Below are 22,377 nucleotides of genomic sequence, written 5' to 3' on the forward strand. Positions count from 1 at the left end.
ACTTTCTTTTTACCATTTACCCAACACACAAGTCCATATAATGCAGGCTTTTTATGAGAAAACACTTACACAGTGATTAATTTTAAAGATACTTTAGCTAGTCTTTATTATTCTTTCTGTGTTTTCACCCTGAATTAAACTAACATGGGACTAGTTCCATTTCATTGGCAGGCAATCCTCCCAACAGAATTAGAAATTTCTGAGAAATATCTGCCCACTGTATGTTAGCTGTTAGCCTCATATTCACAAAGAAAAGAGTTATATACATTTTTATGAAATATAGGAAATATTTAGTAAGAATATATTTATTATAAATCTTCATATTTTAAATACAGATATTGTTATTTAAAGGACATAAGAAATGCCATTATAATGCTAAAATGAAAAAACCTAGCTACAAAATTAATAGATACATGCTCTCAACTATGTGTAAATATTCTTAAAGGTGATGTCTTAAAATAGGAATTATTCAACCTAAGTGATATCATTTTTTCTTAATTTTTCTGTATTATTTTTATAATCATGAAAATAACAAAGGTTATTTTTTCCAACAGCACTACCCAATGTTACTTGACTTCTACTAAACCCAAACTACAGTGTTGAAGACATAAGATCATGGTGAAATGCTAGGGTTTTCATCTGGGTACAAAAGGAACCCAGTAAAAATGCTGTCATCCTCAGCACTGACATACACCCCATTCCAATCCTTTGAAACTTCCAGCCAGACTTGGTCCCCTGCTCTTAATTTCAGGATGATGAGGAGAGAGGTCTGGTCTATTTCATGGCCATAGAGCGTCTCTCTGGACTTGAACTGCTTCCTGTTCCAGGCCACCAGGCTGATCCGAGCAGGTCGGCCCCTCACGGTGATATGGTAGGAGAAAACGTAGGCCCCAGGAATACTACAGTTAAATTTCCCAGTGACAGGGCTATAATTCCCTTGGTCATTATAGATAACCTTATCAAACTTGATAGGGGCATTGGGAGGAGGGAAGGGCTTGGATAAAGCAGCACTGAAAGCCGACCGTGGGACTCTGGCCTGCTCCCCCTTGGAGCCCTTGAGGCCCCGAGAACCCTTCTTCCCGATCGACCCCCTGACCCCTTTGCTCCCCAGCTCGCCCTTGGGTCCCACAGGTCCCATGAGACCAGGAATTCCCAACTCTCCCTTTTCTCCTTTGACTCCTGGATCACCTGGCACCCCAGGAAGGCCATCTGAGCCACTTTTCCCTTCCATTCCATTATCTCCTTTGCTGCCTTTCTCTCCTTTCACGCCCTCCTCGCCTTTTTCTCCCTTTTCTCCCCTCTCCCCGGAATCTCCAGAGTAGCCCTTGTCCCCCACTTCACCCTTCTCTCCCTTGGCACCAGGCTCTCCATTCAAGCCGGGTGCTCCTATAGGCCCTCTGTCTCCTTTATCTCCTTTGGTTCCATTGGCACACGTGTCCCCCTTCAAGCCTTTTTGTCCTTTCACTCCCGTTGGGCCAATGTTTCCTGTGTCCCCCTTAGGACCAATTCCACCTGAAATGGAAAATTTAAATCATGGTTAAGGCTCACATAGGGTATGACCAGGATGCTATTATCAGTGTATGTATGTGCTCAGTCTGTGTTCAACTTTTTTGCTGCCCCATGGACTGTAACCCTCCAGGCTCCTCTGTCCATGGGATTTCCCAGGCAAGAATCCTGGACTAGGATGCCATTTCCTTCTCCAGGGGATCTTCCTGACCCAGAGATCAAACCTGCATCTCTTGCATCTCCTACATTGGCAGGCAGGTTCTTTACCAGCTGAGGCTATTATCAGAGAGCTCACAAAAGGAAATACAACCTAACTGGAACTGGAAGTCTGGTTCTCCCCTGAGCAATGGCGGCGCAGAGGAGACTCTTACACTGAGTCATTCAAATAAAGCTACTCTCTCATAAGGGGAAGAGCTAACGCTACTGAAAAGCAATAGCTTATACTTAGATATTGTGTATTTACTGTTAAGATGAGGCAGTATTAGAACTATAGTTGCCCATTGTGTTCTATTACACTTTGCGTTTTGGTCCAATCCAGGTATTCTCATACATCTCCACATTGCCCATCAAAACCCAGAATCTTCCAGGGAAAGAACCTCAACCCGGAAAGATTGAAGTATCTTCTCCCCAAGGACAGCTAGAGAGAGGAGCAGAGCTCAGATACTTCTATCATCTCCAGACTCCCAAACTAGTGCTGGTGACATTCCACCAATCAGTACACTGAATTATTAGATTATTAATTTATATTTCCCTTTGACCTCCTTGATAACTTTAAATACAAACAGGAAGAAAATTAAAGGCTATACCACACATGTGACCGCACACAATAGATATACTGATAAGCTTTTGAGAGTCCCTTGGACTGCAGGGAGATCCAGCCAGTCTATCCTAAAGGAGATCAGTCCTGGGTGTTCATTGGAAGGACTGATGTTGAAGCTGAAACGCCAATACTTTGGCCAACTGATGCAAACAGCTGACTCATTTGAAAAGACCCTGATGCTGGGAAAGATTGAGGGCGGGAGGAGAAGGGGATGACAGAGGATGAGATGGTTGGATGGCATCACTGACTCGATGGACATGAGTTTGGGTAGGCTCCAGGAGTTGGTGATGGACAGAGAGACCTGGCATGCTGTGGTTCATGGGGTCTCAAAGAGTCGGACATGACTGAGCAACTGAACTGAACTGAACTGAACTGATAAGCTACCTGGTTCTCCAGGCTTTCCTGGGTATCCTGGAACTCCACTTGCTCCTTGGTCTCCACGTTCTCCCTTGAATCCTAAAATGATACCAAGATTAGCTTTTTTCCAGCTATATTAACCATGATATAACTAACATCTATTTCACACCTGTGTCACATTCCATTGTTTCCTTTATCAAAATGTGTAAAGGTAAAGACAATATGGGAAAAGAATTCATTGAGCATCATTAGGAACATTTTATTCCAATTGATGGTAAGCCATTTAAAGGATTTGGAGGTAGTGCCAAATCTCTTCAGAGTTCAGCTTTTGCCTCAGCAATCCTGTAGCTTTTCAGATCTCATACAAAACTCATGATATTCTGCTTTACATTATATATGTCTGTGTTTGTGTGCTTCCTATTATGAATTTTGAATGACAGTTAAAAAGTCCTCTTTTTTATATTCCTCACAATGTCTGAGAAATAGTGCCATGCACTATATAAGCTGACACAGAGTACAACATTTTGCAATCAGCTAAAACTATTCGTGGTAAAAACCCACTTAGGAAAAAAATATTGTCCTTGACATACATAGAGCATCAAGGAAAAGCTGATTTTCTCTTTGTTTGGATGTTTTTCATATGATCTTTGGGCAAATTATAAAACTGAAAATTCATGTTTGAAAAAAATTAAAATATCCAAGGGTTTAGATATTTGCTGTACTACCACAAAATGAACTTTTATATGGGCCTGGCCAAAGGCCAAAGATATTATAGTACAGCCACTCTAGATTTATTTTAATTGTAAATAATAGCAAAAATAATAGTAATAACAATAACTAACTCTCACTTAGCATTTACTTTGCACCATGTAATGTTCCAAACTCTTACCATGAATTTTTACATTTCAACCTTTTTAAATATAATATTAACATTTATTTGATAATAAAACAGTCTCTAATATAGCAGAGAAACTCACATAACAAAGCACATTTCATCACCTGGGACGTTTTTCATTTCCAAAAGTCTGTAGCATTTCCCATCAAGAAAGATAGAGCAGATATTTTTGTCAACACTTTTATCACAGAAGAAACGTAGGCATGAAAAAGTTTAGAAATCTGTACAGAGTCAAACATGATTGTATATAATATTGGTTGGCATCAATTTGCCAGCCATATTATTTATGATATAACCAACATATTTTGTTCCATTTTTGCAAGGGAAAAAGAAACCCTAAACCAAATTAAAAGTCATGAGAAGAGACTCAGCCAAATTTCATAAGACTAGCTAGAGAAATCCACCCCCCGCCCCCACCATAAGCCAGTCAGCAGAGTTTTCTAAGTAACTGATAATGGCTCCTCCATTATCATTCCACATGAAATTTAAATTTTGGAAATTAACCCATAGGCCATCAGGAAAATTCTGTGTACCTTTCAAGGGAACATAACTATGAATGGAAGTGAAGGAATAATTCTATTCCCAGTCCTTGTCAATATTCATATCCTGACCTTCACTGCACAGTTATTCTGATTCTTGAGTTCATTTAAAGAGTTTAACTACTTACAATGAACTTACTCAATCAGATAAAATTATCCAAAATGCAGTCATACTACTCATTTATTTTTTTTCACTGTAAGTCTTAAGCAAGAGTCCAAGTTAAGTGGAAGTAAAAGGAAAGTACAGTTGTCACTTTATAGACTGGCTAAATGAATTTCTACTTTTGATCCTTCATCAGAAGCATATTCTTAAGAACTTTATTTTACAATACTTCCCTGTTTTTTTCTTCTACTTGCAGAAGTCTAACTTCCAAATGTATGAATCACTGGGGAAGTTCATCACTCATCTTTATTTCACAGAGCTTTCTGCTAACATAATTCAGCCACAGAAGGATTAAATGTTTCCGAGAATGAAAATCGCCTAACTGACAAGTGTGAAGTGGCTCTCTCTTACCTTAGCATCTTTTTTGAGTAATTACTTCACTGAATGTTCTACTAGAAACGAGTTAGGCAGTTCCTGAGCCATGCAGAGTGTGATGTATAGATGATATTAGATTTTTTGACATGTGACACTGAGGCTAAAACATTTACCTTGATGGATAGATGGTATTTCTACAGGCTGGTGGTATTCCCTGAGGAATTTCTAAATGTCCCAATGAATCTGTAACCTTCCTTCAATACCTCAAAGCACTTACAGAGCCAGGGATTTCCCTGGGCAGGACACCCTCTTTGCTGATAAATCTATGGAATTATAGAATTTCTAAGCTGGAAAAGATCTAGTAAAGCACACAAAACAACAGATCTTCTTTAAACAGAGTATAAAGAAATATATAGTCTAGTCCCTCAATATCCAGGTGAGGTAAAGTGATGGGTCCAAGGTCACTGCAATTAGCCTGATGTCTTCTATTTTAATTCAGTTTTCTTCCCACCGTTGACACACCCCTGATTTGAGGGTGAGCTAAAGGATATGTCATATTTTTCTTAGCAGGTAGGCCATTTGCCTAAATGGAATATTCTAGAGGATTGCCTGCTCTGATTAGTTGTATCTAGTAGGAAGTTAATTTGCATCATAAAGAAGAACTCAAATGGGAATATATAGGAAAAGATCCCCTTGAATTCTCTGACAGTCCAGTGGTTAGGGCTCTGTGTTCCACTGCAGACGACATGGGTTTGATACCTGGTCAGGGAATTAAGACCCTGCAAACTTCAAGCTGTTGGCTAATTAAAAAAAAAAAAGAAAAGTACACTTCCCCAGAATGTGTATGCCCTGTGGCTCCCAGTCACTGGGTCAGCCAGGTGGACTATGAGAAATAGGAAAGGTGTGTGTGTGTGTGTGTATTGTGAAAGAGAGATTACCAGGCAAGTTTAAAATTCTCAATTGGCTATTTATAAAGTTAACATTTTAATATCAAATGTAACTCACACTATGTCTTACCAAGTTTCTACATTTTAAAAACTTGATCCACCTGCAAGAAGCTGGTATTTTCTTAGCAAGCTGCTCTTCTTAAAAATGATGCAGAACATCTGTTGAGTTTCAACATGAAATGAATATAATCACCTACCTTTCTCTCCTTTCTGGCCTTTTGGACCTTGGGGTCCAACAATTCCTGGTGACCCTGGGATCCCTATATTACCAGCCTCTCCCTTAAAACCTGGAAATGAGATTTAAAAACCATCAGGGCAGGAAAATTCTCTTTTGAAATTCACTAGTTCAAAAAAAGCAGTCACTTTATTGATGCCAATGACTGTCAGTGTAGTAATGATAAGATCTGGGTGAAAATAAACTATTACAGAGTTCTAAGGACAATATTTTTGTCTGATTTGCAATTTTGCACTACCTGAATAGATAAATTGAGCCCATTAGTACTTGTCACTGAATTCATGGCAGTGATCAAATGATTCAGAGAAGCAGTACTATATCAAACAATAGGAACAAAATACCTGACTATTAAGCTCATGTGGACTGCACTTTCAAATAAGAAGTAAAACCAGAATACCTAGCACTGTGGGTTTTCCCATTCCTTCTCTTATTCATTGACTCAGGAACTACTGCAGAGTCCTATACATCAAGCATCCAGCTAGGTGTCAGGAATCAGCCATCAACATTCCAGCAGCCCCTTTTCCCCCATGGAGCTGAGAGCCCATAAAAGAGAAACGTGAGCAAATTACCACAAAAATAAATAGAAATGGCTACACTGCTGTTAGCAATGTGAAGAAAAGAAGAAGTTCCTATTGTAGATTGTGGTTAAAAAAAATTAACTTATGGAAACAGAGTAGACATCCTGGGGAAAAAAGGGGCATTAAGCTAAGACACAATGAACAAATTAGAATTTTCCAAGACCAAAAAGAAAAGATGAGTATTTCGGGAAAAACAGCAATGGAAAAGACCATGAACAGACCTAGTGATCAGGGTAAAGAAGGCCAAGGGGCAGATGGTGCGGGGTTCATAACATCACTAGTTCCTTGCCTGCCCCAGCAGCCTGGATCCCTTCCACTTACCTGGACCACACATAGACCCAGGCCAAAGACAATTATCCTTCCTACAACTCCAGCCTTGTTTAAGCATAGGAACTGTTTTGCAACCCCTGACTAGAATAATTTGTGGCCAGTTTCTTTGAAAGTTAACCCTATAGATAAGTGCACTCAATTAAATTGTAATCTTTCATCTTAATTATTATAATTAATGCTGATGGAATGCAGAAAATTATATTCAATCTGTCGAATTTCCTTTTTGAAAGAACATTGTATTTGTTTGGATGAAGCACTTTAATAAATTGCTTGCAACGGAGGTTAAGGCTGAAGGCACACTTAAACAGTGGTTAAGCTCCTCTGTCTAGAAAAGCAGGAAGAGCAGAAAGGAAAGTAATGGAAAATAAATGGGAGGGTGGAGTGGGGCAGAAGCAAGCAAGGTCAGTCAGTCACTGTGCAATGACCCCCTTCTTCATGACACCCAAATGCCTAATGTGGTCATGAGGGAAATGATAAAGGGCAGTGTCCAGGTTGGCACAGGGAGCACAAAGCAAGTGTCTGCAGAGTACAAGGGGTACTGGGGCTACTCTTCCATCTACATCATGGTTGCTGCTGCTGATAAGTCACTTCAGTCATGTCCGACTCTGTGCAACCCCATAGACGGCAGCCCACCAGGATCCCCGTCCCTGGGATTCCCAAGGCAAGAACACTGGAGCGGGTTGCCATTTCCTTCTCCAATGCATGAAAGTGAAAAGTGAAAGTCAAGTCGCTCAGTCGTATCCGACTCTTAGCAACCCCATGGACTGCAGCCCACCAGGCTCCTCCATCCATGGGATTTTCCAGGCAAGAGTACTGGAGTGGGGTGCCATTGTCTTCTCCAACATCATGGTTAGTTTAGTGTAAATAACAGAAGACTAGACTTAATTGAACAGCTGGGGCTGGAAGCTGCAAAAATTTAGTTTGATTCCAAGTTGAACACTCTCAGGTTACATGACCTCTAGAATTACATAAAATTCTCTGAAATGCAATTAAATCATCCACTGACATGTAATAATATTTTAAACATTTTCTACAAAGATGAGAAACAATAAAGTGCTTAAGAGTTCTTGGCACACAGTAGGTAGCTCAGTCATGTCTGACTCTTTATGACCCTATGGACTGCAGCACGCCAGGCTTCCCTGTCCACCAACTCTCAGAGCTTACTCAAACTCACGTCCATTGAATCAGTGATGCCATCCAACAATCTCATCCTTTGCTGTCCCCGTCTCCTCCTGCCTTCAATCTTTCCCAGCACCAGGGTCTTTTCCAAAGAGTCGGTTCTTCGAATCAGGTGGTCAAAGTACTGGAGTTTCAGCTTCAGCATCAGTCCTTCCAATGAATACTCAGGATTGATTTCCTTTAAGACTGACTAGTTTGATCTCCTTGCAGTCCAAGGGACTCTCAAGAGTCTTCTCCAGTACCACATTTCAAAAGCATCAATTCTTCAGTGCTGTACTTTCTCTATGGCCCAACTCTCACATCCATACATAGCTACTGGAAAACCAGAATTTTGACTATATGGACTTTGTTGACAAAGTAATGTCTCTGCATTTTAATATGCTGTCTAGGTTTGTCATAGCTTTTCTTCCAAGGAGCAAGCATCTTTTAATTTCATGGCTGCAGTCACCATCTGCAGTGATTTTGGAGCCCAGACATCTTGGAGTGCAAAGTCAACTGGGCCTTAGGAAGCACCACTATGAACAAAGCTACTAGAGGTGATGGAATTCCAGCTAAGCTATTTCCAGTCCTAAAAGATATTGCTGTTAAAGTGCTGCACTCAGAATACCAGCAAATTTGGAAAACTCAGCAGTGGCTACAGGACTGGAAAAGGTCAGTTTTCACTCCAATCCCAAGAAGGGCCGTGCCAAAGACTTGTTCAAACTACCACACAATTGCACTCATCTCACATGCTAGTAAAGTAATGCTGAAAATTTTCCAAGCTAGGTTTCAACAGTATGTGAACCAAGAACTCCCAGATGTTCAAGCTGGATTTAGAAAAGCCTGAGGAACCAGAGATCAAATTGTCAACATCCATTGGATCACAGAAAAAAGCAAGAGAATCCCAGAAGAACATCTGCTTCATTTACTAGCTAAAGCCTTTGATTGTGTGGATCACAACAAACTGTGGAAAATTCTTAAAGAGATGGGAAGACCAGACCACCTAACCTACCTCCTGAGAAATCTGTATGCAGGTCAAGAAGCAACAGTTAGAACTGGACATGGAACAGACTGGTTCCAAACTGGGAAAGAAGTACGTTAAGGTGTATATTGTCAGCCTGCTTATTTATCTTATATGCAGAGTACATCATGCTAAATGCAGGGCTGGATGAAGCACAAGCTGGAATCAAGTTTGCCAGGAGAAGTATCAATAATCTCAGATATGTAAATAACACCACCCTTATGGCAGAAAGTGAAGAGGAACTAAAGAATCTCTTGATGAAAGTGAAAGAGGAGAGTGAAGAAGCTGGCTTAAAACTCAACATTCAAAAAACTAAAATCATGGCATCCAATCCCATCACTTCATGGCAAATAGATGGGGAAACAATGGAAACAGTGATAGGTAGCTATTATCATAACTGAATTAATGAAAGAAGCTGGAGATAAAAGTTTCAAATGGAATTTTATCTTTGCAAGATATTAGATACAGCTGTATACTTCAAAATACTTTCATTCAGAAACTGTAAAATTAGGTTCATGACTTTTTAAAATCTACAGTTATTACTTATATCACAGTAGATGATACAAATGTGATATATGTAATGTATGTGTGTTCATGTGACCAAGAACTAACAGATAACGAAAAAAATAAATAGTTGGGTTTGAGCAGATTTACTTTCATCTTCAAGTTTGTTTACTGTTGTTTTTATACAACATTAAACATTACACATTACTACAATGTTTTTGACAAAATCATGGTTACCAAAGAGGGAAGGGAATCAGGGAAGGATAAATTAAGAGTTTGGGATTAGCAGATATATACTAGTATATATAAAGTAAATAAACAACAAGGTCCTACTGTGTATCACAGGAAACTATATTCAATATGCTGTAATAAACTGTAATGGAAAAATATGAAAAAGAATATGCATATATGGGCTTCTCTGGTAACTCAGATGGTAAAGAATCTGCATGCAATGCAGGAGACCCAGGTTCAAATCCTGGGTTGGGAAGATCCCCTGATGAAGGCAATGGCAACCCACTCCAGTATTCTTGCCTGGAAAATTCCATGGGTGGAGTATCCTGGTAGGTTACAGACCAGAGGATCACAAAGAGTTGGATACGACTGAGTGACTGAACTGAACTGAACTGAGTGACTCCCACTTTCACTTTTTTTCTTTTCATTTATATATATATAAATTGAATCACTTTGCCATACACCAGAATCTAACACAACACTGCAAATCATCTATGCTTCAATTAAACAAATAAATAATACAAGAAAACAATGTTTTTGAAACACTGGTAAAGCTAGAAAAAATATCTATGAATCTCAAAAACAGGATCCTATCAGGTTCAGAATATTGCACAGGATAAGAAAAGACTCCTACTACAGCTAACCAGAAAAATAAACACAGTTTATTGAGCATGTGTTCTATTCTAGGCATCACACTGAGACCTTGTATATAACCTCATTCAGTTCTCTTGACGACTCCATGAAGCTGCCATTATTCTTATCCCATTTTACTATTTTAGAAACTGACACTTGGAGTGCTAATGAAGTTTCCCCAAGGTAGGACCGTGACAGCTTGACCTTCTGAACTCTCAAGCAGTCTGTCTATGGCAGAGCTAGTCAGACTAAGATATATGCATGCCCCAGGCAGTCCAATAACGTGACACACCTTTAGAGTATACGTCCTGGGTATTTGGAGTCTCAGCTCTGAGAACAGCCTAGCTAAATCCATCAGTGTAAGACAAAAGCCCTGGATGTTACAGCCTTAGAAAACAGTTTAGCAACCAGCTGTGTTTACTTGACCTCCCACTCCCCCCAAGCAGCTTTCCAGCCAGGCTTGATACTGACAGAAACCCCGGTAAATAATATAATTTCCTTAGTCTCATTAGGTCGCCAGTAATGTTGTGGCAACTCTGAAATCTCGGGACCCCAGACTCCTACCCAGCTCCCTTCCCCTTCAATTTCACCTCTGCATAAACACCGATCACATTTCCCAAAAGGTACCTGCAATAGGATGAAATGAATGAAAAGCTTAATGAGGATGTGGAATTTCTGAATTTATGACTTTAAATCCTTCAGGCAAGACACAACAAATATTTATATGTAATTCTGTCAGGGAATAGTGGATTTGAAACTGACATTCTGGTCTCACTTTCACCTTGAATTTACTGCTGTAGGACATGGAAAGCTGAAACGTAGTACAATAAAAGTGAGAGTATATTCGTACTGTATGCATTAAAGACATTTAGAAACTTTGAAATATTTAACCATGATGTTCAATGAAGACTATTGGGCAAGGAGACAGTGCTGCCTCAGAATTTCAATGAGAAGCACACTGAATCCTGCCTTTATTCTCCGCCTCACAGGTGTTCTGTTGCTAATCCTAACTACAAATAGCACTCCCAAAATCCATCAGTCAGTACTCATCCTCACTAGACCACAGAACTTTCACTTCACCTTTTTACATGAGCCACTAATGAGATGACTGCATAACTGGAAGAACCACATACCAGTCTACTGTCGGGAGGCTCAGTCCCTGCTCTGACCAGCACCATCCAATAGAACCTTCTGCAACGATGGAAATGCTCTGAATCTGTGCTGCCCTTTGGCCACTTGTGGCTGCTGAGCACTTGAAATAGGGCCAGTGTGACTGAAGAACTGAAATTTTAATCTCGTTTCATTTTAATATTAATAGCTGCACATGTGACTCTGCTTAGCACACTGGGCAACAGAACCCATTGCATTTGTCACATTGTTACACCTAGGCTTGTCCCACTGGCATGATGGTGTAGAAACCCTCGGGCAATTCCACCACCAATCCACTACCTCTCAACGCTAAGTTTGTACAAGTGGGAAATATATGGCTTCATGTATTTTCAAATACCTGGCTTTCCAGTCTGTCCCGGTTCTCCCTTTTGCCCCGGTCCAGATGAACAGCAATCACAGCAATTCAAGAAGAAATCAGCGGTGTCAAGAGTGAGGTTTTCGGAGGGGAAGAGAGTGGCAGCATCAAAGGCAGAATCAAGGACTAAGGGGTCAGGGGTTGGCTCTGCCCTTTCAGCCGCATCTCTGAAGGGGGCTCCTTCTTCTGGAGGTAGGCCACTGGATGGCTTTGGGCCCTTTGGCATCTCTTTTCCCTCAGATTTCTTCGTGAATTTGGTGTATGGTGTGGTCTTGGCTACTGCGTCCATACTAGCAATAACCAAAATAATAAAAATGGCACAAAACCAAGAAAACATCCACATGTTTGAGGCTGAAAGATACAATGGGAATATATACACATATCATGTGAGAACCAAATGAAAAGACTAAATGATATAGATATATACCTATATGAGAGGGATATATATACATAAATGAACCATAAGAATGAACAGTATAAATAATACTAAATGATTTATCTATTTTATATGTAAACGTATGCTTCAATCACAACAGAATATTTTATTGACTTAAAGTACTCACTGTAAGGAACATTTGCTTCAATTCTCCTTTCTGGTTGTTTTCCTACTGTTACATGTGCTAAAATATTGCTCTCAATCATTCAAATCATCTTGCCAAATAGAAAACATGATCTATAATAAATGCAACATATATTCTTACTAGCTCATATACTCTGTGGAAAACAAATAAGTATAAAATCCTGACTGATCTCACTCAGATTTATAGGAATCAAATGCATTCATGTTAGAGGGAGATGAAAAATATTGAGCTGAATAGTTTATTTCAGCAAACTCAATTATTTCAAGAAAAAAATACTGGTAAAGTGTCCTTAAATCTACTCAGGAAAATAGTCTTGTTGTGACAGCAATCTTTTGGAATCTGTTGTAATAAATGGAGAGAGAGAATGAAAAGTCATAAATTTAAATATATGCTATATCTTTATATTCTTCACATGTCATTTAACTCTCTGATTCTTTGCTTTATAATTTGAGGGGTTTTTTTCTGAAAACTCACATTTCTCTTTGTATTATTTTAAAAAGCCAAATAGTGGCTATTCTTATTAAAGTTTTTATCAATGTTCACAGGGACATAAGGTTCCTAATGAAATGAAATTTTGATCATAGTATTCCATTCCGCAGAAACTCCCAGCATTCCAGTGACTGCTAACAGATAGCCAGGGTTAGAAATGCATGGCTTCTGAACAGAAAAGGAAGGCATGATTAGGATAAATAGTAAGAGAGTAAAGAGAGTGGAAATACAGATAGTAACATCTACTGTGTATAGAAGCCCTACAAAGAGTAGGCACCTTACATTCATCAATCCAATCTGTTCTCAAAGCAGCTGTGCCAGGCAGGTGACATACTCACCTTCACAGATGAGAAAACAGGTACTAATTGCTTACGTACCTTATCAAGATCACACAATCTGCGAGTTATTAATTCAGAACTTAAATCCAGGTCTGTTTAATATCAAAGCCTCCACCCTTCCCCACAAATCATGTGATATTTATACAGATGAGATTAAAGGACAATAAATCCAAGGGTAGGATCAATGAAACAGCACTAGAGGAGACAGATATAAATCAAAGCAGATGAGAAGGGATAAGGGATGCTGTATTTCCAATATTATATAAAGATCCAAAAATGCGAACCTTCTTTTAAGCTGCTTTTGCTACTATATTTATCCTTTCAACCAACATTAACTGAATACTAACAGTGTTACAAGCACTGAGAAATTATATGTAGTGAGATATGATACTATAGACTAAGCTATGGCCTCTGTTATGGACACAAAGGTCTGTCTAGTCAAAGCTATGGCTTTTCCAGTAGTCACGCATGGATGTGAGAGTTGGACTATAAAGAAAGCTGAGCACCAAAGAATTGATGGTTTTGAACTGTGGTGTTGGAGAAGACTCTTGAGAGTCCCTTGGACTGCAAGGAAATCAAACCAGTCCATCCTAAAGGAAATCAGTCCTGAATATTCATTGGAAGAACTGATGCTGAAGCAGAAACTCCAATACTTTAGCCACCTGATGCAAAGAACTGACTCACTGAAAAAGCCCCTGAGTCTGGGAAAGATTGAAGACAGGAGGAGAAGGGGCTGACAGAGGATGAAATGGTTGGAAGGCATCACTGACTCAATGGAATGAGTTTGAGCAAACTCCAGGAGTTAGTGATGGACAGGGAAGCCTGGCATGCTGCAGCCCATGGGGTTGCAAAGAGTTGGACACAACTGAGTAACTGAACTGAATGGATGGCTTCTGCCCTCAGGGGGTTGACAATCTAGTAGCAAAGATAAGAAACTACAAAAGCAAAGAGGAAAGTGTGAAGAGCAGATGGTTATAAAGCATCTCTCCAAATACAGATCTTGCACCCCTTCTTCCCCCATCCCTGTAAGATTGAACACATACACGTGGTCACTGTGCATCAGTCAGCTAAACCCAGCCCCAGCCAAAACCAGACACAAAAATATTCTGCTTAGATATAATACAATTCAACTTTCATGAGTTCATACAATTGCATTCAATGAAACATTCATTTGTTCAACAAACATTTACTTGAGCATCTAAGAAGAGTCAGGAACTGTGCTGGGTCATACAAATAAAGATAAATAAAATCAGTAAGGATCCTGTCTGCAGTAAATATCCAAACATGGCAAAAAGCCAAAGTACAAAATATGGAAAGTGAAATACTAGACACTTTCAATTTTCTCACCACTTTGCTATAAAAATAATTCGAGTTTACAAAATGCTGTATTAATGTTCTGCCATTGTTTATGTTCTTTTAAGCAAATGAGGTTATATAGGGAAATAACCAGGGTTTTTTTTTTCCTCACTGAAATATATCTGTATTATTCTCCTTGGCACAGCAAGTTATTTTTGATCCTGAAAACATGTTATGATAGCCCCTTGGTAAACCAGTCCTGAGGTGGCAAATAAGAGATAGCTGTTGAACGGGGGAAGGGAGAAAACTAACAATGAGATCATGACAGGCATTTTCCAGGCAATTTATAATTATTATTATAATTACATCACACATAAACCATGAAAAGTAAGATTTACTATGCCCACATAATGGATTATAAAACTGAGGCAAAGAGAGGTTGAGTAGCCTGCCTGAGATCACAGTATTAGTCTGGAGCAGAGCTGGGATTAAAACCTAAATCCATTTGACTCCAAAATCAACCCAACCACTCCTTGCTGTGCTGGGCTGCCTGGGGATGAATGAGTGATCAGAGATGCTGCACAACAAGCCGAGTTAGGCCCTTCACAGAGCCCACCTAAGGCCCTGCAGTGGGAGAAAGTGGTTTCTCACAAACAAGAAATGGGAACTTAATGGGAGACATGAGGAAGAAGAGAGATGAGATGTCTGGCTCTGATCATGGAACATACTTGTGTGGGGCAGTTACAGAGGGGAGCACAGCCCATCCAAAAAGAGGCTAAAGGTCCACAGAAAGGAAAGAACAGAGCTACCCAATTTTGGGAAGGTGTTTGGTGTCCCTGACTGAGGGTGTGGATTGTCCTCATAAGTATCTTCCTTGTAATGTGGCTTCCTGCTTCCCAATTTAAATGTAGATATTAAAGGATAATGTCATCAGTACTTGAAGATTTGATGAGGCTCCCTAAGAACTTGGAGATGAGGAAAACATGAATCCCTTTCCAAAAGTGCTGATAGCAACCTGACTGATGGTGCACAGATATTATTTCCTTTTAACTATAGATTGTTTTCATATTTGTGTAAACACACGAAAACCAGCCCACAAAACCTTCACAATGAGTCTAGCAAGTGAGGGCATTTGACCAAACTCTAAGTCACTAGAACAAAAAACATGACTTAAATGCTAAGTCTGAAGATTAACATAGATATAAATTTTAACAGAGGGGTTAGAAGCAAAGATCTAAAAGGAGATTGAGGTCCCCAGTTAGCATAAATATAATAAAAGCCCTTTTACTCCTCCGGAAAGTTGCCCAGACTGTAAGCATTTCAAGAGTAGAAAGTTGCGTCTCTTTTGTTTCTATGTCCCCAGGGCCTAGGACAATATGTATCCCATCAATTTTTTCTAAACTGAAATGAAGTAGTAGATTGCATTATTGTCTCCAATTGTCTCCCATCCTTCCCTGTACTCATACTCTTTGCTATATAGGTTTTTCACGGTCTCCCATGAAGAATGAGGTCTATACTCCAATCCTTTGACTTTGAGTTCAGCCATGTGACTTTGGCCAGTAGAATGAGGTGGAAATAACAGGGCACCATTTCCAAGTCTAAGTTTCAAGAGCCCTTACATGTTTCTACTTGCTGTCTTGCACTTTGGCTATTGCCATGAGAAGGATATGCATGGCTGAGCTTGCTTGTCACAAAAGACAATGAAAGACACACAGAGCAGAGCTGGCCCAGGTAAGCTGCTCCAGCCCAAGACAATCTGGATGAAAGTCCCCACCTGATCCACAGACATGTGACTGAATGCAGGTGAGACCAGTTGAAGCCAATTTAGATTGGACAACCCTCACTGATCCCACAGATATGCTCCAGTTATCTACCACTGTGTTACACAGTTCCTCAAACTCAGTGACTTTAACCATTTTACCAGAACTCATAAAGTCACAGGTCAGGAATTTGGTTGGGAAGATCCCCTGGAGAAGGGAAAGGCCACCCACTCCAGTATTCCTGCCTGGAGAATTCCATGGACTGTGTAGTCCATGGGGTCACAAAGAGTTGGACACAACTGAGTGATTTTCACTATTTAGATGATTCTTCTGTTCTATGAAGCATCAACTAAGGTCACTCAGCAATATTTAGCTGATGCATGGGTTAGTGCAGGGAGACTTCACTATAAATTCAGTTCCTTAATAAAAGTGGAGGGGTGGGGCGGGGGGAGCTGAGCTCATCAATCACAATAGTCTCCCTAGCATGCTAGGCTCAAGATTGTCAAATTTCATCAATCAGACCTCAGGGTTCCCAAAAAGACAGCTCCCAGAACATTAAAGCTGCCAGTCTCCTTAGGCTGTACCTGAGAACTGGAAGCAACACTTTTATTGAATTCTGCTAATTAGAGCAGTCATAGAGGCCAGCCAGACTCCAAAAGAAGGGGCATAGACCCCCATCTCTCACTGGAAGAAGAGCCAAATAATCTTTGGCTGTTTTGAATCCACCACAGACACTCAAACTATAATCTGTAAACCATGGAGTGAGTTTGGGAAAGATTAGGTAGCAAAAACTGTTACCAATAGTTCCAGCTTCTAGGCTAACACTATATTTGCTACAACTGAGACAAAAATGACTAAGCAGCTTCCAGGCAGCCCCATTTTACCTTTGCCCAGCAGCAGGGATCCTACATGCCCCTCCCCCTTGTCAATCAGCCCCCACGGTCCTGGATGTTGCCCCCATTCAAAGTTCTTAAGCAGAAACTGGGCCATCCCTTGATGAAATTTATTATGGGCTTGTTTGCTAAGTCGCTTCAGTCGTGTCTGACTCTTTGCAACCCTATGGACTGTAGCCCACCAGGCTCCTTTGTCCATGGGGAGTCTCCAGGCAAGAATACTGGAGTGGTTGCCACGCCCTCCTTCGCGGGATCTTCCCGAACCAGGGATCAAACCCGAATCTCCTGTGGCTCCTGCACTGCCAGCAGATTCTTTACCACTGAGCCACCCAGGAAGCCCGAGATCCTATTAGAAAGGATTTTAAAGATTCTCCAGTATTCATGGAGAGAGGAGCCTGGCAGGCTACAGTCCACGGGGTTACAAAGAGTCAAACACGACTGAGCGACTATCACTCATTCAAAGATACTTCAACCTTGAATGCGCATCTAACCTTGAGATTCTGTGATGTGGTTTTATAACAAAATTTTATCAATGTATGAAAATGAATTCATATCATAAAATTTCATTGTAAATACAAGGGACATTACATTTCTTCTAAATCTGTGTTCGTTGTTAGTGCCTATGTTCAGGAGGATGATCTTTAAAGATGTATTAGTTCTTTTCCAAAAACAAGTGGAAATTTAAGTTATATATTTATACCAACTTAATAATGTGTATTTGTAAGATGATTAGAAAGTTTTATGTTGACACTAGGGCCATGAATTTAAATAAATTTAATCAATGACTAGCAAGTAATATAGTATAAGGACTAAAAGTCACTGGCTTTGTAGACAGTGAGAACTGAGTACAGGATTCAGATCTATTTATGAGTTGTTTGATTGGGAGCAAAGTCTTGGCCCCTTGTTTTTTAATGGAGATAATAACAGTAGAGAAATCTTGTACAGTGAGACTTAATGTATAATGCATGAAGTGCTCTTAAAACAGTGTCCTTAGTTGTTACTGTTGGCTATTATTTTTAGTTAGGATTAGAGGTAATGAAATTAACTAGCCAGAAATAGTATTTTAAAGCAATGACAAGTATTTCCTGTTCTCATACTGTTCCAGATTGGCATTTGGCACCATTTCCATCCCTTTTTATGGTCTCCCTTTTATCTCAGGGACTCAAGTCTGAAAATCATTTTTCCCAGAATCTTTTTCCATCAAGGATCCAGTTTAGTCTCTGCCAGTGAGAAACATTTGTGTGGATGTGGAAGACCTTTTAGTGACCTTGTGGACTTTGGCAGAATTGAAGTTTTGCACTGTTTTCTGGTACAACAACATGATTCCCTGCCTATATGATTCCATGTAGGTGGCTGCAAAGTTCTGATTCTCTAAAGGCTGGTAACAAACCACAGAGCTAGTGGCAGTCCTTCTGCCCTGTGCTCCTTCCTCTTCAACAAGGGCATGAACACCTAATTACTTGTATCAAATGCCCTCCTGCCTGACACACCTACAGTGGTCCCAGACTAAATCCTGCTATATTCTTCTTCTTTTTTCTCCATTTGCTTTTACTTCTACTTCTCTTAATATAAATTCTTGGCCTGTTTTATATCCAAAACAGGATATTCTTTTTCTTAACCCAATCACTCCTCATCCATCCACAACATCTTAACCTCTTAGAAACTAGCTGGATCAAATTATATCCGCAAAAATTTTGTCAAAAGATCCTCCACAATGTTCTGAGCCTGAGAATATATAATCCTCAACAAGGATGTATCCCAGGTGCATTCTTGAATGTTGATTCCAGTATAAATATGAAAGCTTTTGAAATAATTTTAGGCACATGGATAGGTGTGAATATGCAGCCAAGCTGTAACAGTAATGATCTTTTAACCTTATGCAGAGAATTATTCCTCTCTGACACTTGTATAGTTATATAAGATTATAAGATGGACTTTTATGTGTATAACATTCCTTTCCTGTGTGAACATTTTAGTTTCTCACAACATTTCATTATGACCAATATTCCATGATGTATTCCTTCTTATATCCATGTTTCACATTCATTCATCCTTTAATTCAGTCAGCAAATGTTTATTAAACACCCTTTCTGTATAGACATACTAAATGAAGGAGTTACAGAACAAAATATCTGCTCCCATAAAACTTGCACTCCACTGGGAGTAATAAACATCTGATGATAAAAAATTCAATATTTCAGACTGTAATAAGTGCTGTCGAAGAAATAAATAGGGTTACTTGATAAAGAGATGGCAACCCACTCCATCTTGCTTGGAGAATCCCATGGACAGAGAGGTCTGGTAGGCTACAATATATGGGGTCACAAAGTGTCAGACATGACTGAGTGGGTATGCACGACAAGGCAAAATTGTTTCAGACAGGTGGCTAGAGAAAGCCTACCTCAGGAAGTGGTACTTAAGATAAGAAGGCCTGATGTATAGAACACTGATGTATAGAACAGTCTTGTGGACTCTGTGGGAGAGGGAGAGGGTGGGAAGATCTGGGAGAATGGCATTGAAACATGTAAAATATCATGTATGAAACGAGATGCCAGTCCAGGTTCGATGCACGATACTGGATGCTTGGGGCTAGTGCACTGGGACGACCCAGAGGGATGGTATGGGGAGGGAGGAAGGAGGAGGGTTCAGGAGGGGGAACACATGTATACCTGTGGTGGATTCATTTTGATATTTGGCAAAACTAATACAATTATGTAAAGTTTAAAAATAAAATAAAATTTAAAAAAATGAAAAAAAAAAGAAGGCCTGAGGAAGGAGCAGTGACAAATCAGAGCAGTCAGTCTCAAGAAGATCAAGGAGAAGAACCTTCCAAGCAGCAGGAAACAGGTGTGCCTTGTACAAGAGAGAGAAGGAAGGCCAGGAGGCCCTGACTGTATGGAGTGAGAGAGAGGCTGTACGATTACCCAAGATGTATTTAGTTTGTTCACTTATGTTGTCCATCATAAGGGTTTGGGGTTTATCCTATAAGCTGTAATAAGTCACTGAAAGTGAGAGCAGGGGAGAGATCCTAGCTGCTGTGCAGAGGATGATTGCATGTGAGTCAAACAATGATCAGTAAAAGCACATGGGAGTTGCTGCAGTTCTGACAAAAAGAGATAAGGGTGGCCGGCAACAATGTGTTGACATTAATTCACAGTTCAAAGGCCAACCCACTCTGGAACATAATTCTTACTTTAATATCTATGTGAAAAGTGTATCATGTAACTTATTAACAATTCATCTAGAATTTAACTTCCTATTTAGACTGTAGGAGGTTCTTAGGATTGTGGTTTTACTATATCACTTCAAGAAAATGAGCATAAGAAGAAAGCAAAGTATGAATCTATGCATGGGAAATCTCCTAAGGAATATGACTAATATTATTTTCCTTTAGAAATACAGGGTGAGGTTTAATTACTGGTCAAGGTTTTAGATTAAATTAGACAATAACAATGAATCAGAGATAATTTTGTACTGGGCAGCACAACCAAGACAAAAATGCTTGCATAAAAATGGCGTTTGTTAAATTTTGTCTCCCTAATACCAAAGTAATTAATTCCCAGATTCCCTGAGTGGATTTTAGGAGTAAAGTGAGATCTCAGCCACAACTTCAGCTTTGATAAAGCTTGAGATGTTCCTCTGAGGGGCTCCTCCTGTGTTGAGGAATGGACAGAAAAGAAGAAGCGTTGTGAGTGGCCTGAGACCCAGTCAAGAAATAGGATGACTTCAGGACTTGTTCCCAGGCAGGCTCCTAGGACCTCCCCACTTAAACAAGTAACCAAAAGTAGAGTTGTGAGTCAGGAGCCATAGCCAAGAGGGATCATTAACATCACACTCATTTTAGGCATGTTACCCCAAGGAAGAAGGTCCCAAAATAGGGTATGGTATATAAGGATGTCAGAAAAAGGAGAATAGGTAGAGCCAGTTGCTGCCACTGCTTTCTTCTCCTTCCTCAAGAGCCACATCCATCAAACAATCTCCTCTTTTGCTTTTTAAGATACCAGGTGTTGAGCTCTCAATCCTCTGCACCCACAAGGGTAAATTAGGAAGAATTTCTGAGAAGCTGTTTTCTCCTGCCTGGATGCTTTCAGCAAACTCAGGCAAGCCTCCTTGAGCTCAAATTTTGAGTCTGAAAACTTTGCAAATCATCAAAAGGAAGGATGAGAAACTTTGCAACTACAGGTTCCTATTTCCCCACTTTGTTTTTTAAGTGTCACTTTAATCATCTCTGATAAGCCTTGCTCATCTCTTTGTGACAAGAGAGGCAACAAAAGCATCATAATTTCCATTATCCAGTGGGAGACTGTTTCTCCAAGAGTGTGAAAATAAGTGAATCCTTTACAATTTTATTAAGCACATTGAGCATAACATTACCTTCTAAGTTAAATGCCTCTTGTATTTAACAGTGTGCAGTAAAATAAAAAACATATTCTCAGCATTTTTCAGTTGGATAAAAGGAAGATCTGACTCATTGGGAAAGAACCTGATGCTGGGAAAGATTGAAGGCATTAGGAGAAGGGGTCAACAGAGGATGAGATGGTTGGATGGGATCACCAACTCAATGGGGATGAGCTTGAGCAAGCTCTGGGAGTTGGTGATGGACAAGGAAGCCTGGCATGCTGAAGTCTGTGGAGTCACAAAGAGTCAGACACGACTAAGGGGCTGAGCAACAACAACAAAAAGGAAGTGGATTTGGTTCAGAGTCTAACACCATTAAAAAAAAAAAGTCCATCAGTGAATGTGACTACTTTTTCCCCCTCTGTGCGTGCCACCACTTTTTCAGTTACTCCTCTTCTCTGCACAGTCTGTATTAATTCCAGGTAGTATGAGAGGAAGCAGAATGTTCTAGGTCACAGGCGAAGTCCATGACATAGAATTGGGTGCAGAGAAGGAATGGTATTTTGGAGAGCTGGGAGCAAGCTAAGGGAGAACGAAGTAATCATTCAAGGTGACGGGTTGGTGGAAAAGCAAACTCACCCACAGGGGTGAGTAGACTAGTTATAAACATACATTAAATTTTGATGTGAAAATAAGCCCTGGCTCCACATCTCCAAAAACCAAATCAAACCTTTAAGGATGGCATTAGGCAAAGGCAAAAACAAAATTCTCACTACTCTATTTCATCAATTTTTATTTCTCTCCCAAGGGATTCTGAGTGTGTCAGGGAACGTTTACTTTTAAGTAATCCTATATGTTGTTTTCTGTTTCTCAAGGGCCTTCTGTTCCTTATCAGTTCCTGGGAAACAGGAAGGAGCAGTTCAGT

General features: G+C 39.9%; 1 protein-coding gene across 1 annotated transcript in view; it reads right to left on the minus strand.

Moving 5' to 3' along the window:
- Positions 1-516: 516 nt before the first annotated feature.
- The window catches only part of OTOL1 (otolin 1), a 30,673-nt gene continuing 8,812 nt past the window's right edge, over positions 517-22,377 (minus strand). Inside the window, exons 2-5 of the mRNA XM_010839822.1 lie at positions 11,740-12,108; positions 5,740-5,829; positions 2,711-2,782; positions 517-1,512 (exon numbers count right to left, since the gene is read on the minus strand). Coding sequence (XP_010838124.1) covers positions 614-1,512; positions 2,711-2,782; positions 5,740-5,829; positions 11,740-12,100 — 1,422 coding nt within the window. The 5' untranslated portion in view covers positions 12,101-12,108 and the 3' untranslated portion in view covers positions 517-613. The remainder of the gene's footprint in view (positions 1,513-2,710; positions 2,783-5,739; positions 5,830-11,739; positions 12,109-22,377) is intronic.

This window comes from Bison bison, unplaced genomic scaffold (assembly GCF_000754665.1).
Source record: "Bison bison bison isolate TAMUID 2011002044 unplaced genomic scaffold, Bison_UMD1.0 scf7180017864135, whole genome shotgun sequence".
NCBI lineage: Eukaryota > Metazoa > Chordata > Mammalia > Artiodactyla > Bovidae > Bison > Bison bison.